Source organism: Entelurus aequoreus, linkage group LG11, assembly GCF_033978785.1.
Source record: "Entelurus aequoreus isolate RoL-2023_Sb linkage group LG11, RoL_Eaeq_v1.1, whole genome shotgun sequence".
In the NCBI taxonomy this organism is placed as follows: domain Eukaryota; kingdom Metazoa; phylum Chordata; class Actinopteri; order Syngnathiformes; family Syngnathidae; genus Entelurus; species Entelurus aequoreus.
Genome location: NC_084741.1, coordinates 73,559,889 through 73,578,357, shown reverse-complemented (window position 1 = coordinate 73,578,357; position 18,469 = coordinate 73,559,889). Strand labels below are relative to the sequence as shown.

General features: G+C 42.7%; 1 protein-coding gene across 1 annotated transcript in view; it reads right to left on the bottom strand.

The window, feature by feature from the left end:
* LOC133660454 (cytochrome P450 4B1-like) overlaps positions 1-18,469 on the bottom strand; it is a 39,631-nt gene that overhangs the window by 5,713 nt on the left and 15,449 nt on the right. The window contains exons 5-7 of the mRNA XM_062063961.1: positions 14,214-14,338; positions 13,985-14,139; positions 13,810-13,916 (exon numbers count right to left, since the gene is read on the bottom strand). Of these exons, the coding sequence (XP_061919945.1) occupies positions 13,810-13,916; positions 13,985-14,139; positions 14,214-14,338 (387 nt within the window). The remainder of the gene's footprint in view (positions 1-13,809; positions 13,917-13,984; positions 14,140-14,213; positions 14,339-18,469) is intronic.

The window sequence follows — 18,469 nt, the reverse complement described above, 5'->3', positions numbered from 1 at the left end:
TTTACTTAATCCATTCCATAATTTAATTTTACATACTGATATGCTAAAAGGTTTAAGTGTTGTACGTGCATATACATGTTTTAAATTATTATTTTTTTAAGGTTTTATTTCTCCTTTTTTTTGTTGAGAATAATTGTTGTATGTTTTTTTTGGTAGCAGGTTATAGTTTGCTTTGTACATTATTTTAGCTGTTTGCAATTTTACCAAATTACCGCACTTTAATATTTTTGACTTAATAAATAAAGGGTTTGTATTGTGGGCAAAAGTCCCCAAAATGTTCAAAAATCACACCCGGGTTTCAGTCCCACAAGTCCCGCCGCCGGCCTGGAGAGTCCTGGGGTGCCCGACATGTCCAAAACGCCCCCAACAAAGTCACAGGAGGAGTGGGGGAGAAAAGTTGGAAAAGTGGGCAAAAGTCCCCAAAATGTTCAAAAATCCCACCCGGGTTCCAGTCCCACAAGTCCCGCCGCCGGCCTCGAGAGTCCTGGGGTGCCCGACATGTCCAAAACGCCCCCAGCAAAGTCACAGGAGGAGTGGAACATATTTTTGCACAATAACTCCGATATGGTAACACTAGCGAGCAGTAGATATTTAAACTGCAAAAAAAGAACTATGTTTGATTGATCTTACAAAGTTGGAAAATGACTCTCGGGGTGAGTTTAAACTATTAAATTGTTTAATATTTGGCGTATTAATTATTTTGTTTTATAGAGGGAATGTGGGAAGATTCTAAAGCAATTGCTTTTTTACAATTACAGTTTAGTGAGTCAAATGATTTTTATTTTACAAGAGAAAAAACATACAATATACTATATATATATATATATATATATATATATATATATATATATATATATATATATATATATATATATATATATAGTATATTGTTTTATTTACTTACAGATTTTTTTCTTTTACACCTCCGGTCTGCTGGTCAACTTTAACGGAGCGTTCGTCTTTGGATGCGGAGGCTTTTCTTCCACGATAGAGTCCCGAGGAAGAGGCTTTTTTTTCTCCGCGAAAGACTACCGACATTGAAGGGACAACATTGTGGAAAAAGACGGCGAATGTCCTACATGCATCTGCTGTAAGTTCTTTTTGCTTTCTGTATGTTTTGTCTTAAAGCATTGGAGTTTTAAGGAGATCTTCACACTTGCCCGTCCTTTGTCTAAATCAGGGGTCTCAAACATGCGGCCCGCCGGCCAATTGCGGCCCGCGAGACGTTATTGTGCGGCCCCCACCTTAATATGACAGTTTATTGTTAGTGCGGCCCGCGAGTTTTAAATCAGGAGTCTCAAACTCAATGTACCTGGGGGCCACTGGATGCAGAAACTGGGTGAGGCTGGGCCGCAAGAAAATATTTAAAAAAAAAAATCTAACATGCACTTTTTAATGAATTCACCTTCTTTGAATGGCTTTCCCGCACTAGCAAGCATCTCACTCACCATGTAGCTAGCTTTGACTGCTGCATCGCTCTTTTTGCTTGCTTTCTTGACGAAATCTTGTTGCCTCAGTAGACTGGTTTTAAAATTTGCAAGCCGGTTCACTCTCTCATCTCCCTGGTATTTTGCATACTCCTCAGTATGTCTAGTTGCATAATGACGTTTCAAATTGTATTGCTTGTGCACCGCAACTTTCTCTGTATCAACTACAGAAAAGAGCTATAAGGATTATTCATAAAGTAGATTACTTAGAACACACTAACATATTATTTATTAATTCGGGTTTATTGAAATTACAGGAGCTAGTAAAGTTACAGACATTATGTGTCATGTTTAAAGGCCTACTGAAATGACATTTTTTTATTTAAACGGGGATAGCAGATCTATTCTATGTGTCATACTTGATCATTTCGCGATATTGCCATATTTTTGCTGAAAGGATTTAGTATAGAACAACGACGATAAAGATCGCAACTTTTGGTATCTGATAAAAAAAGGCTTGCCCCTACCGGAAGTAGCGTGACGTAGTCAGTTGAACATATACGCAAAGTTCCCTATTGTTTACATTGATGGCCGCATGAAGTGAGAGAGATTCGGACCGAGAAAGCGACAATTTCCCCATTAATTTGAGCGAGGATGAAGAAAGATTTGTGGATGAGGAAAGTGCAAGTGAAGGACTAGTGGGGAGTTGAAGCGATTCAGATAGGGAAGATGCTGTGAGAGCCGGGGGTGACCTGATATTCAGCTGGGAATGACTAAAACAGTAAATAAACACAAGACATATATATACTCTATTAGCCACAACACAACCAGGCTTATATTTAATATGCCACAAATTAATCCTAATGCTAGCTCCTAGCTCCTAGCTACTAGCTCGAGCTAGTTATAGCAAGCGATCAAATGTTTGGAAGCGCAGCTGTGTACTCACGTTATCGCAACTGTGTATCCAAATCAAAGTCCTCCTGGTAAGAGTCTCTGTTGTCCGAGTTCTTCCATCTTGACTGCATCTTTCGGGAATGTAAACAAAGAAGCGCCGGCTGTGTACTGTTGTTACTGACTTCCCTCGCAAAATAGACACTTCGCACCGACAACTTTCTTCTTTGCTTGCTCAGCTTCTTTCTCCATAATGCAATGAACAAATTGCAACAGATTCACCAACACAGATGTCCAGAATACTGTGGAATAATGACATGAAAACAGAGCTATTTCGTATTGACTTCAATGGTGTCCGAATACTTCCGTTTCAATGATTGACGTCACGCGCATACGTCAACCCTCAGAGGCGTTTCGAACCGGAAGTTTAGCGGGAAATTTAAAATGTCACTTTATAAGTTAACCCGGCCGTATTGGCATGTGTTGCAATGTTAAGATTTCATCATTGATATATAAACTATCAGACTGTGTGGTCGCTAGTAGTGGCTTTCAGTAGGCCTTTAAGGCTAAAAGTAAAACATTACCAGCAAATTTACGAAAAGCCTCGCCGTGGAGTTTACAGTTACGGTAGCACAATTAGCCCCGAACGGGCTAACATCACCACTAACGTGTTACACGTCTGATTCGCCCAGCGACTCTCTGTCGGAGTATCAGCGCTGGGGTCCAGTGCACCACACATTTGTATTGTTGCTCGCTCCTTCGGCGGAGTGCTCGTCTTCCCCGCCCGGACTGTTTACAACGGGGGCGGGAGCGAGCAGGCGGGTGAGCGGGGGAGGCAGGGAGAGAGGGAGGAAGAGTGTGTGCGGGTGTCGTGGAAAAGCGGCAAAATGTTTCTCTGCTTGCATCACGCAAGTGACGTCAATGCATACTTGACATTTGTTCTGTTGTGTTTATGTTGTGTTTAGGTGCGAATGTTCTCCCGAAATGTGTTTGTCATTCTTGTTTGGTGTGGGTTCACAGTGTGGCGCATATTTGTAACAGTGTTAAAAAATAAATAAAATAAAATATGACCACCCTCAGTGTGACAAGTATGGCTGTTCCTCAAGTATGTCTTGCAATCACTTGTGTGTGCCTGCAGAAGCCTCATACAACATGAGTGTGGGCCGGCACGCTGTTAGTATGGAGGAAAAGAAGATGCGGTGACAGTTTCTAGAGGACACTGAAGTCAGTGCCGAGAGCCTTAAAGGCCTACTGAAATGATTTTTTAAAATTTAAACGGGGATAGCAGATCTATTCTATGTGTCATACTTGATCATTTCGTGATATTGCCATATTTTTGCTGAAAGGATTTAGTAGAGAACATCGACGATAAAGTTGCAACTTTTGGTCGCTGATAAAAAAAAGCCTTGCCTGTATCGGAAGTAGCGTGACGTCAACAGTTGAAAGGCTCCTCGCATTTTCCTATTGTTTTCAATGCAGCTAGAGTGATTCGGACCGAGAAAACGACGATTACCCCATTAATTTGAGCGAGGATGAAAGATTTGTGGATGAGGAAAGTGACAGTGAAGGATTAGAGTGCAGTGCAGGACGTATCTTTTTTCGCTCTGACCGTAACTTAGGTACAAGCTGGCTCATTGGATTCCACACTTTCTCCTTTTTCTATTGTGGATCACGGATTTGTATTTTAAACCACCTGGGATACTATATCCTCTTGAAAATGAGAGTCGAGAACGCCAAATGGACATTCACAGTGACTTTTATCTCCACGACAATACATCGGCGAAGCTCTTTAGCTACTGAGCTAACGTGATAGCATCGGGCTCAAAGGCAGATAGAAACAAAAGAAATAAACCCCTGACTGGAAGGATAGACAGAAGGGACGGCGTGGCGAAGTTGGTAGAGTGGCCTTGCCAGCAATCGGAGGGTTGCTGGTTACTGGGGTTCAATTCCCACCTTCTACCATCCTAGTCACAACCGTTGTGTCCTTGGGCAAGACACTTCACCCTTGCTCCTGATGGGTGCTGGTTAGCGCCTTGCATGGCAGCTCCCTCCATCAGTGTGTGAATGTGTGTGTGAATGGGTGAATGTGGAAATAGTGTCAAAGCGCTTTGAGTACCTTGAAGGTAGAAAAGCGCTATACAAGTATAACCCATTTATCATTTATCATTTAAGATCAACAATACTACTAAACCATGGACATGTAAATACACGGTTAATGCTTTCCAGGCTGGCGAAGGTTAACAATGCTGTTGCTAACGACGCCATTGAAGCTAACTTAGCAACCGGACCTCACAGAGCTATGCTAAAAACATTAGCTCTCCACCTACGCCAGCCAGCCCTCATCTGCTCATCAACACCCGTGCTCACCTGCGTTCCAGCGATCGACGGAAGGACGAAGGACTTCACCCGATCACAGATGCGGTCGGCGAGACGGAGGAAGTTAAGGTGAGTTCGCCCGGCTAGCGCGTCTGCTATCCATCTCTGTCCTCCTGGCTGTGTTGCTGTAGTCCGCCGCTAATACACCGATCCCACCTACAACTTTCTTCTTTGCAGTCTCCATTGTTCATTAAACAAATTGCGAAAGATTCACCAACACAGATGTCCAGAATACTGTGGAATTTTGAAATGAAAACAGAGCTTTTTTGTATTGAATTCAATGGGGTACCATAACTTCCGTATCAACCGTTTACGTCACACGCATACGTCATCATATCTAGACGTTTTCAACCGGAAGTGTGGCGGGAAATTTAAAATGTCACTTTATAAGTTAACCCGGCCGTATTGGCATGTGTTGCAATGTTAAGATTTCATCATTGATATATAAACTATCAGACTGCGTGGTCGCTAGTAGTGGCTTTCAGTAGGCCTTTAAACCACACCGTGATTGGTAGATTCCTTCAGCTCTGCACACAACGCTGTCAAGCGCCATTCATTTAAAACTCGCGGGCCGCACTAACATTAAACTGTCATATTGAGGTGGGGGCCGCACAATAACGTCTCGCGGGCCGCATATTTGAGACCCCTGCTTTAGAATCTTCCCACATTTCCTCTATAAAACAAAATAATTAATACGCCAAATATTGAACAATTTAATAGTTTAAACTCACCCCGAGAGTCATTTTACAACTTTGTAAGATCAATCAAATATAGTTCTTTTTTTGCAGTTTAAATATCTACTGCTCGCTAGTGTTATTGTGCAAAAATATGTTCCACTCCTCCTGTGACTTTGCTGGGGGCGTTTTGGACATGTCGGGCACCCCAGGACTCTCGAGGCCGGCGGCGGGACTTGTGGGACTGGAACCCGGGTGGGATTTTTGAACATTTTGGGGACTTTTGCCCACTTTTCCAACTTTTCTCCCCCACTCCTCCTGTGACTTTGTTGGGGGCGTTTTGGACATGTCGGGCACCCCAGGACTCTCCAGGCCGGCGGCGGGACTTGTGGGACTGGAACCCGGGTGTGATTTTTGAACATTTTGGGGAATTTTGCCCACAATACAAACCCTTTATTTATTAAGTCAAAAACATTAAAGTTCTGTAATTTGGTAAAATTGCAAACAGCTAAAATAATGTACAAAGCAAACTATAACCTGCTACCAAAAAAAACGTACAACAATTATTCTCAACAAAAAAAAGGACAAATAAAACCTTAAAAATTTTTTTTTTAAAACATTTATATGCACGTACAACACTTAAAACTTTTAGCATATCAGTATGTAAAATTAAATTATGGAATGGATTAAGTAAAAAAGTAAAAAATGGTACTAATATGATCCAGTTTAAGAGGTTGTTCAAAATAATAGTGCTTACAAAGTACAAAAAAAAAGTAAATCTGTCTCTGTCTGTCTCTTCTAGACAATCGTAAACGTATAAAGTTTTAAACAACAACAATTAAACTGTATACCAACCATTTGCAATCCCTGCGTGTGTGTGTGTAGGTGTTGAGTAATCAAAGGGTAAATGTCGGTCAAATGTCATTCATATTCAACAATAACCCATTCATGTTCCTAATACCTATTAATGTCAGTCATATTCATATTTTTAGCCTCTTCCAAATTAACCCCCGCCCTCTTCCAGTCTTAAAACCGCCCTCTTCCGGTCTTAGGTCCTTCTGGGATAAGTCCCGCCCTCTTAAGGGTTAAGCTACGCCCCCTGACACGTGGCCCCCATAGCTCCGACCCTAACACATCTCCCCCTTACCCCCGCCTCCCTTTGACCTTTCCTTAACCCCACCCCACTTTGACCTTTGACACCAGGGCCATAAATCTTTTGTTTGGACTAAAGGTAGGACCTTAAACTCTCTAACATACCATACCCATCCATCCATCCATCCATTTTCTACCGCTTATTCCCTTCGGGGTCGCGGGGGGTGCTGGTGCCTATCTCAGCTACAATCGGGCGGAAGGCGGGGTACACCCTGGACAAGTCGCCACCTCATCGCAGACATACCATACCATACCAACTTTATAAAGCTCTTTAACAACAACCGCAGTTAACAATCTGACGGTTCAGTTTAAAATCCCTATCTGGACGAAAACCCTGGTTAATGACTATGGGCTTCACGTCCAATGCCAGGGAGCATTGATTAACAGGGGTGATTCACAAAAACTAAAAGGGTCCAAATACCATCACTTCAGTTTTTTCCTCATCGAAGCTTAAAAAATGTAGGGCCATCTAAGCTCTAATGTCGTCAAGACATGTAAGAAGTGGCTGAACTGAGGGAGCATGTTCTTCTCTTTAAAGGAAGGTAATTTTGTCTGTCACCGGCATAACGGTGCCTTCTTAGGATTGGACCCAGTACGAGTATGGAAATGGACAAAAGCAGTGGTCCTAAAATTGAGCCCTGTGGGACACCATATAACAACAGAGGATTCCGCGCCAGCAACATTTATTTTTGCTAGATAGGACTTGAATCAATGTAAAGCCGTGCCAAAGATGCCCACTTAGTGGTGTTGGTGGCCAACTAAGATTTGATGGTCCACTGTATCGAAGGCTGCTGTTACATTAGGTAAGACCAGAATTTCACAATCTACTGAATCAGTTCCTAGAAGGATGACATCAAAACCCCTTAAGGGTAGCATCGCTAACAGTAGCATCGCTAACCCAACAAGGGACTCCTCCCAGTAGCTCCACCCACTCAGCAGATGACTTTATGAATTTCTTTAATAAGAAAATTGAAGTCATTAGAAAAGAGATTAAAGACAATGCATCTCAGCTACAGCTGGGTTCTATTAACACAAATACGACTGTATATACGACGGACACTGCCCTCCAAAATAGTTTCTCCCTCTTTGATGAAATAACATTGGAGGAATTGTTAAAATGTGTAAATGGGACAAAACAAACAACATGTTTACTTGACCCAATTCCTGGGAAACTTATCAAGGAGCTTTTTGTTTTATTAGGTCCATCAGTGTTAAATATTATAAACTTATCACTTTCCTCTGGTACTGTTCCCCTAGCATTCAAAAAAGCGGTTATTCATCCTCTACTCAAAAGACCTAACCTCGATCCTGACCTCATGGTGAACTACAGACCGGTCTCCCACCTTCCGTTTATCTCGAAAATTCTCAAAAAAATTGTCGCACAGCATCTAAATGAACACTTAGTGACTAACAATCTCTGTGAACCTTTTCAATCCGGTTTCAGGGCAAATCACTCTACGGAGACAGCCCTCGCAAAAATGACTAATGATCTATTGCTAACGATGGATTCTGATGCGTCATCTATGTTGCTGCTTCTTGATCTTAGCGCCGCTTTCGATACCGTCGATCATAATATTTTATTAGAGCGTATCAAAACGCGTATTGGAATGTCAGACTTAGCCTTGTCTTGGTTTAACTCTTATCTTACTGACAGGATGCAGTGCGTCTCCCATAACAATGTGACCTCGGACTATGTTAAGGTAACGTGCGGAGTTCCCCAGGGTTCGGTTCTTGGCCCTGCACTCTTTAGTATTTACATGCTTCCGCTAGGTGACATCATACGCAAATACGGTGTTAGCTTTCACTGTTATGCTGATGACACTCAACTCTACATGCCCCTAAAGTTGACCAACACGCCGGACTGTAGTCAGCTGGAGGCGTGTCTTAATGATATTAAACAATGGATGTCCGCTAACTTTTTGCAACTCAACGCTAAGAAAACGGAAATGCTGATTATCGGTCCTGCTAGACACCGACATCTATTTAATAATACCACCTTAACATTTGACAACCAAACAATTAAACAAGGCGACTCGGTAAAGAATCTGGGTATTATCTTCGACCCAACTCTCTCGTTTGAGTCACACATTAAGAGTGTTACTAAAACGGCCTTCTTTCATCTCCGTAATATCGCTAAAATTCGTTCCATTTTGTCCACAAGCGATGCTGAGATCATTATTCATGCGTTCGTTACATCTCGTCTCGATTACTGTAACGTTTTATTTTCAGGCCTCCCTATGTCTAGCATTAAAAGATTACAGTTGGTACAAAATGCGGCTGCTAGACTTTTGACAAAAACAAGAAAGTTTGATCATATTACGCCTATACTATATATACCTTTATATACATATACACCTATACTGGCTCACTTGCACTGGCTTCCTGTGCACCTAAGATGCGACTTTAAGGTTTTACTACTTACGTATAAAATACTACACGGTCAGGCTCCTGCCTATCTTGCCGATTGTATTGTACCATATGTCCCGGCAAGAAATCTGCCTTCAAAGAACTCTGGCTTATTAGTGATTCCCAGAGCCCATAAAAAGTCTGCGGGCTATAGAGCGTTTTCTATTGGGGCTCCAATACTATGGAATGCCCTCCCGGTAAAAGTTAGAGATGCTACCTCAGTAGAAGCATTTAAGTCTCATCTTAAAACTCATTTGTATACTCTAGCCTTTAAATAGTCTCCCTTTTTAGACCAGTTGATCTGCCGTTTCTTTTCTTTTCTTTTCTACTCTGCTCCGGGGTGGACCGCTAGCCTGTTCATCGGATGGGGACATCTCTACGCTGCTGACCCGTCTCCGCTCGGGATGGTTCCTGCTGGCCCCACCATGGACTGGACTTTCATTGATGTGTTGGACTTTCACAATATTATGTCAGACCCACTCCACATCCATGCTTTCGGTCTCCCCTAGAGGGGGGGGGTTACCCACATATGCGGTCCTCTCCAAGGTTTCTCATAGTCATTCACATTGACGTCCCACTGGGGTGAGTTTTCCTTGCCCGTATGTGGGCTCTGTACCGAGGATGTCGTTGTGGCTTGTACAGCCCTTTGAGACACTTGTGATTTAGGGCTATATAAATAAACATTGATTGATTGATTGATAATAATACAGATTTTCCACTATGGTATGATATTCCAGAATATCATGGTCTTTTCAAAAAAGTATTTAACTATCCAAAACAATCTTTTCCAAGATTTTTGAGAGGAAGCGCAGCTTTGAAATAGGCCTAAAATGAGCTAAATGGAATGGTCCAGACTACGTTTCTTCCAAAAGGATTGAACCATGGCATGTTTAAAGCAAGTAGGAACCACACCATTAGACAGACTGCTATTAACAATTTTAAGACTTGATCTTCTGCGACTGAGTGAAGCTATCATCTGTGTCATCACTTTCAAAGTTATGGGAACAGGTTTTATTTTGATAGGTTTCTACTTTCTGTTTTTGTTCCCATTATTTTTGACTTGATCGGACAGTGTGTTAAAGTCGCTATGAAGCAGCTTTTAGTGGACTAAGGATTTTGGTTTGGTTTTTGATGACCAAGATGTAAACTAGTCCTTATGGCATTCAAAGCGATGTGTACAATTTTTATTTTTGTTTGTTCTACTTCCACTTACTGTTACTTGTTCAGACTATGTGCCAAAGTCGGTATGAAGCAGCTTTTAGTGAACTAAGGTCAACCAACGAACGAGATTTTTCTATAGAATCTCCTCTCTGGTCAACAAAAGCACCATGAGGATTCCAGCGGGAACTCTCGTTCAACCCTTTTTCGATTACGCATGCACCTCCTGGTACCCTAGCACCTCCAAAACCCTCAAATCTAAACTCCAAACATCCCACAACAAGCAAGTCAGATTACTTTTAGACCTCCACCCCAGATCACACCTCACTCCTACCCACTTCTCCAAAGTTGGCTGGCTCAGGGTGGAGGACAGAGTAAAACAACTTGCACTGAGCCTAGTCTATAAAATCCACTACACCTCCCTGATACCGAAGTACATGTCAAACTACTTCCTTAACGTAAATGACCGACATAACCACAACACCAGGGGGAGCTCCACTAACCACGTTAAACCCAGATTCTGAACTAACAAAGGTCTTAACTCATTCTCTTTCTATGCCACATCAATGTGGAATGCGCTCCCAACAGGTGGAACAGAGTTGCTTTAATTGATGATATTGAGATAGCGTTGAAATACTTTTATAATGAATTTCAACGTATAGTCAATAAACATGCTCCGTTTCGAAAACTTAGAGTTAAAGGTCGAAATAATCCCTGGTTTTCCTCTGCAATTGGAAACCTTCTCAAAGAGAGAGACGTTGCTTGGGCCAGGGCTCGAAAAACAAAGACAGAGGCTGACTGGCTTAGCTTCCGCCAGCTTAGAAATAAATGTACTTCGCTTGTTAAGAGGGCCAAGTCTGATTTTTACCTGCATGAATGCAAAAAACATACTAATGATCCCAAAAAGTTTTGGCAAACCATAAAAGCTTCTTTAAATCATGTGACAACAAATGACTTTCCAAGTCCTTTAATTACTCAATCTGGTACTTTGTCTGATAAGACAACTATATCAAATTGTTTTAATGAGTATTTTGTTTCTGCCGGATCCTTGTTTGAGTCGTTGAATCCTCAATTGTCAAATGTTGGTTTAACTAATGTTAATATACCAAATACACCACAGGCTGTAAATAGACGCAGCACCTGCACTTTTGAGTTCACACCTGTATCAATATCCGAGGTAAACAGTGCACTAAAGAGCCTGGACACAACTAAAGCAGCAGGACCTGACCAAATTGAACCCTTTTTCTTAAATTTGGCTGCTGATTTTGTTGCTGAGCCTCTCTCGCATATTTTTAACCTAAGTCTAACAAGTAAAAGCATTCCAAAAATCTGGAAATCGGCCTTTGTTCTTCCCCTGCTAAAAGGGGGTGAACCCACAAATATAAATAATTACAGACCAATTTCTAAATTATGCATTTTAGCAAAATTGTTTGAGAAGATCATCAGTAACCAGCTAGAGGATTTTTTAGAATGAAACAATATTTTATCTCCATTTCAATCTGGTTTTAGAAAACAGCATAGCACTATTACAGCTGCTCTTAAGGTCTTCAATGATTTAATCGAGGCTGTAGACGGCAAGAAATATTGTGTCGCCCTATTTATTGATTTGTCAAAAGCATTTGACACAGTAGACCACAGTCTGTTCATTCAAGCCCTTCATCACGTTGGATGATCTAAAAATGCAGCTGCTTGGTTCACAGACTATCTCTCCAGCAGAACACAAGGTGTACAGGTGGCTGGGACCACCTCTTCATTACTGGACATTACCAAGGGCATTCCACAAGGCTCAGTGCTGGGGCCCATTTTATTTTCTATCTACATAAATAATCTTTGTAATAATTTGTCAAATGCAATGTAGCATTTTTATGCAGACGACAGCATTATTTATTGCTGTTCAACCTCCATCACTCAGGCTTTTGAGTTTTTACAAGCTGCTTTTGATGTCATCCAGGCTCGCTTATTTGATCTTAAATTGGTTTTAAATACAGATAAAAGCAAGGTAATGGTTTTCTCTCATTCAAGGGTGCTACTGGAAAATATTCCAAATATTGTAACATCAAATGGAAACCCTATAGAGCAGGTCTTAAATTACAAGTACTTGGGTTTTACTCTTGATCAGGAGCTTTCATTTAAAGCTCATATTAACAACTTGGTCTCTAAGCTTAGGGTAAAGCTTGGTTTCTTTTTTAGAAATAAAAACTGCTTCTCTCTTAAAGTCAGAAAGAAATTGGTGACAGCGACTATCTTGCCTGTAATTGATTATGGAGACGTGCTTTATTTTAGTGCTTCATCTAAATGCCTCCAGTCCTTGGACACTGTTTTTCATTCAGCACTAAGATTTGTTACTGGCTGTCGTAGTCTCACCCACCATTGTCAACTGTATATGAAGTCAGACTTATCTTCATTGAGTGCACGCAGATACACACATTGGCTGACTTTAATTTATAAGGCTCTTTTAGGTTTAATACCTCCATACTTGTGTACTTTGTTACAAAGAAAAAGCAGCTCTTACGCATTACGTTCTAACAATTTGTATGTTTTAACTGTTCCTCATGTACGGACTGAATTTGGCAAAAGAGCTTTTGGCATTGCTGCCCCTATGGCATGGAATGAATTGCAGACGAAACTGAAACTTACAGAACTACTTCCATTTGGAGCCTTCCGTTCTGTCCTGAGGGACAAACAGCGAGAGACGTTTGCACAGTGCCTGTGTTTTTAAAGATGTCAATCTCTGTTGTTTTACACTTCTCTTATGTATTTTAAAATGTATGTCTTAATGTATTTATTTTGAAACTGCTCTGTGACATGTGCTGTTGACCTCTTGGCCAGGTCACCCTTGTGAAAGAGATCTTGATCTCAATGGGTTTTCTTATCTGGTTAAATAAAGGTTCTAAAAAGAAAGGGCATCTCTATCCTCCTTCAAAACCGCAATAAAAGTACACCTCCAGGCAACTTCAACCCTAAACTAACACCCTCCCCGGATTGTAAATAATCAAATGTAGATCTGGACTCCCCAGGCAACTTTGCGAGGATTCTCTTCGTGGAGTTCAGCTCCGCCTTCAACTCCCTACAGAAGCATCTATTGATCCGGAAACTACACCAGCTCAACATCTCCCCTCAGCTGATCCATCTCACTCACAACTTCCTCACCGACCGACTGCAAGTAGTAAGGGTAGGTTCAAACACATCCCCGATGCTAACCATCAACACCGGGGTCCCACAGGGATGTGTGTTGAGCCCTTTCCTGTACACACTCTACACCAATGACTGCCGTAGCATCTCACCCACCACAACATACTTAAAATACTCAGATGACACAGCCATTCTCGCACTCCTCTCCAACAGTCAATCCATCCTGGACTATCATAACACAGTCAAACATTTCATAGAGTCATGCACAGCCAGTTATCTGGAAATCTATGCCAATAAAACAGAAGAAATACGCTTCAACCCCCCCTCACCTCAGAACCCCATCATCATAAACACACAAACAGTTAAAACAGTTGCCACTAAGATGTAGATGAGTCCTGATGGCATTCAAAGCGATCTGTAAATATTTTATTTTTGTAGGTTTCTACTTCCACTTACTATTATTTGTTGGGAATCTGTGCCAAATTCAGCATGAAGACACTTTTAGTAAACTAAGGACTTTGGCTTTGAGCTTCTGTGACTGTCATTGTATTGTTAATCATCTATTAAAGAACAACTTTTCTTCTAAAACTTACTCTTGCTAAGAGAAGAATGTCCAAAAAGTCCATGTTTCTCTTCTTTTTGATGTTCTCAGGCTTTGCCTCTCCCTTTAATGCTTCTTTGCGCTTTTTTATCACGTCCTCTTTCAAAGACAAAGATAAGGTATTACTGACGCGTGTGACATGTTGCCGTTTCCAGAAATGGGCTTACCTGTATGACTGTGAGCCACCTTGCAAGCTCTCCTGTACCTGAAGCCATGCGGGCTGAGGTAGAATACGAGGTTGTTGTGGTAAGGAAAGATCCGCAGGCGCAAGTTGATCAAATCAGTGAGCTCATACACGGATTTGATGTAGATGTTTGTTCCGCTGAAAGCAGAATACAGTACATGTTAAAAACTGTCCAAAACAAGGCTAATGATGTACAGAAAGTCGAGGCTGACCTCTCGGTCTGACAGTTGCTGTCGTAGCTGAACGCGCACTTCAGAATGCTGTCCAGCGCCATGAGGCTCACATGTTTGAACAGCTCGAAGGACTCGCCGCTGCTTGAATAAAGCTCCCATTTGTCCTGAAGACAGCCAGTAGGTTATAGACTTTGCAGCCGTTGATCCCTCAACCCCAAAGTTGACAGAGAAATTAATTTTGTTGAGTACAGATAATTGTGCCCTACAAATTCTGTCGAGCAAAAAGTTATGTTGTCATCACAGAGCTATAAACACAATACTAATCAATATTGGAAAAGGGTGGAGTGCTATCTCCAGGTTGGGGAGGAGATATTGCCCCAAGTGGAGGAGTTCAAGTACCTCGGAGTCTTGTTCACGAGTTAGGGAAGAGTGGATCGTGAGATCGACAGGCGGATCGGTGCGGCGTCTTCAGTAATGTGAACGCTGTATCGATCAGTCGTGGTGAAGAAGGAGCTGAGCCGGAAGGCAAAACTCTCAATTTACCGGTCGATCTACGTTCCCATCCTCACCTATGGTCATGAACTTTGGGTTATGAGCGAAAGGACAAGATCACGGGTACAAGCGGCCGAAATGAGCTTCCTTCGCCGGGTGGCGGGTCTCTCCCTTAGAGATAGGGTGAGAAGCTCTGTCATCCGGGAGGAGCTCAAACTAAAGCCGCTGCTCCTCCACATGGAGAGGAGCCAGATGAGGTGGTTAGGGCATCTGGTCAGGATGCCACCCGAACGCCGGGCACGTCCGACCGGTAGGAGGCCACGGGGAAAACCCAGGACACGTTGGGAAGACTATGTCTCCCGGCTGGCCTGGGAATGCCACGGGATCCCCCGGGAGGAGCTGGATGAAGTTCCCTGATTAGGCTGCTGCCCCTGCGACCCGACCTCGGATAAGCGAAAGAAGATGGATGGATAATCAATATTAATTTGATATACAGCGGTACCTTGGGAGTGCCTTACAGAGTTTTACAGGACATGAGCTGTCTCTGAGCTATTTGTTATGCTTTAGGCTGCGAGCATAAATTTGGGTTACGAGCCTCGTCACTGCTAGTTGGCGTAGCGCATGTCACAGTGAACCCCGTAAGACCCGACCAAAACATGCGGCGTCTCACTCAAGAGTTTGTCAGCTAATAGTAAGCTAGACATAACTTTGTTTTTCCAACCATGTCATTTACCAAATTTACATCAATCATATGGTATATATCGTTTATATAACACAAACCTAGTTGTTTATAGTACATTCTGATCTATTGTTTTTCATACAATATTTATTATCTATAAGGTTTTTTTTCTTTGTCTTTGTTACATATTAAAATAGTTGTGTTTTGGGGTGCAAGCTCCGATTAAATTATTTGAATGAGTGACACTGATTCGCAATATAAGAGTTTTTCAAGTTACCAGCTGCGTCACAGAACCAATTAAACATGTATCTTGAAGGTGTATTTTAAACTCCATTGGTATAGTGGTCAATTGTATATTACCTTTCATATTCATGTAGGTGTGCATTTTCCAAGATGGCGCCAGTATGTGCTTTGGCCCGCCGTCTCTCGCTGTCAGCTCTGTTCGTTTTTGTGTTGTTTGCGTCTATTTTCGTCTCTGTCAGTTCACTGCTTGTGTATGACCGCCAAACACTGTTGGATCTTTGCCCCTCTCCCACTGATATGATCAACTTCGACGTTGGTTTTTTGACGTCCCAGTCATCTTTTTTACCTGGCCGGATTCCTGCCTTCCTTTCCCGCCCCCTGGCTCCTCTCCCCCGGCGGAAGCGTCTCCGGCGCCGCGGTAAACGTGGCGGCCAGCTGGTGAAAGTTAGGGCACTCCTGGCCCGGCTGCCTGTGGCTTACCGAAGGAGGAATGGTGCGGTACCCGGTCTCCTCCTGCACCCACGCTCGCCGGATCCCATTGGTTCCTGGCTTGTTCCTATCGTTGGTTTGGAGGAAGAGGCTTGCCGCCGTCGCTCCTGCTGTCCCCGCCCCCGGAGGCGCGGGGTGGATTCCCGCCACCTGCGGGCTGTGTGTCGGGCCCCACCTGGATTAGCTGCGGCCTTGGACGTGCTGGCCCCCGCCAGGTTCGGTCTTGTGAACGCAAGATCCTTGACAAAGAAAACTTTTATCCTGAAGGATTTCTTCACTGGACTGGACTTCCTCTGTGTGACGGAAACATGGCTGAGAGCCGGTGAGTCCGCCCCTCTTAATGAACTTCTGCCTCCGGAGTGTTCCTATTTTAATTCTCCGCGGTCGTCCGGTCGAAAAGGAGGAGGATTAGCAGTCGTTTTTAAAAATGACTTTAAATGCCGTCAGATCCGCGTGCAATCCTCCTTTTCAAGCTTGGAACTGTGCATGTTTGAACTGGGTCTTTCTGATGTGGTCCTGTGTGCCGTCGTCTATCGACCACCCAACTACCACAAAGACTTTATAACTGACTTTTCTGAATTTCTGGCTGAAATCCTGCCCAAATATGATCGTGTCCTTATTGTGGGTGATTTTAATATTCAGGAGCTTCCTGAATGTAATTGACTCTTTTAACTTCGTACAATCTGTATGTGGTTCCAGGGGCGCCGCTAGGGATTTTGGACCCCATGAAAAGAATCTTTACAGGGCCCCCTGTATTATAATCTCATCATCATTAGGGGCCTCTCTGGGCCCCCCTCCATCATGGGCCCGTAGAATCCGTCTCCTTTACCCACCCTTTTCGGCGCCCCTGTGTGGTTCCACACATGAACGCGGGCATACACTCGATTTAGTGCTCTCGTATGGTTTGTGTGTTTTTAATTTGGACATTTGCGACGCTGTGTTCTCTGATCATATGCCGATCCTGTTTGATATTCCTACTCAGTGTCCGGTTAAATTGTGCGCTCCGCCTCAACGCTCTCGCATGTTTAATTCTTCGTCTCCTGCTCTGTTCTCCTCAATTTTTTCGACTCTTTTTGAGGATAATTCTGCAGCCTCTGTATGTTTGAATACTGAAGAGTTGGTTTCTGGTTTCAACTCTATTTGTTTACAAACACTGGACACGATCGCTCCTTTCAAGTGCCGCCGCTCTAAAGCCACGCCTCAGCCCTGGTTGAATGACGTCACTCGGGCTGCCAGGCGCAAATGTAGGATGGCAGAGAGAAAATGGAAAAAAGACAGGCTGCATGTGTCCTTTGCCATTTTTAAAGAAAGCCTGTTTTCCTTTCAGATGACTGTAAAGGCAGAGATGAATATATATCTATCTCAGATTATATCTTCTAACTATAGCAACCCCAGAGTTCTGTTTAAAACTATTAACACTGTCATTGATGCTCCCAAATCTGTTGGTTTTGATGCTTCTTTTGAATTCTGTGAAAATTGTCTCCATTTTTTCACTGACAAAATTGTGTCAACTAGAGGCAGTTTATCTCAGCCTTCATACGACCCTTCTGTTCCTCTGCATTTCTCTTCTGTTTTCCATCAGTTTGAGCCCGTGTCCTTTTCTTTTTTAAATGACACAGTTAGTCATATAAAGCTCTCTGGTTCTCCTGCAGACTCCCTCCCACCTCGCCTGTTTAAAGAGGTACTTGCTACTATTGGATCAAGTGTCCTTAACATTATCAATAGTAGCCTCTCTTCTGGAATAGTTCCAGTAGAGTTTAAACATGCAGTGGTACGACCTCTACTTAAAAAACCAAGCCTCGACCCCTCTCTCCTCTCTAACCTTAGACCTATCTCTAATCTTCCATACATTTCTAAAATATTAGAGAAGGTTGTCTACAGTCAATTGTTGCCCTTCTTAGAGGATAATGGTATTTAAAGTTCGGTTTTAAAGCCCTCCACAGCACAGAGTCAGCACTTCTAAAAGTTTTTAACGATATCCTCCTGTCAACTGATTCTGGTAAATATGTTGTCCTGGTGCTTTTAGATCTGTCTGCTGCTTTCGACACCGTCGACCACGCCACCTTAATCACTCGTCTTGAGAACTGTGTGGGCATTAAGGGCGCCGCCCTCAACTGGTTCCGGTCGTACTTAACCGACAGGAGTTTTTGTGTAAAAATAGACAGTTTTATGTCTTCCACAGCTCCTTTACCACATGGGGTTCCCCAGGGTTCAATCCTTGCCCCAATCTTATTTGCGCTTTACCTTCTCCCCCTTGGTTCTATTTTTAGGAAGTACGATATTGCATTTCATTTTTATGCCGATGATTGCCAGATTTATTTTCCCATGGCACAAAATAACACGGTTCAACGTCTTATTGACTGCCTGCACGATATCAAAGCCTGGCTTTCAG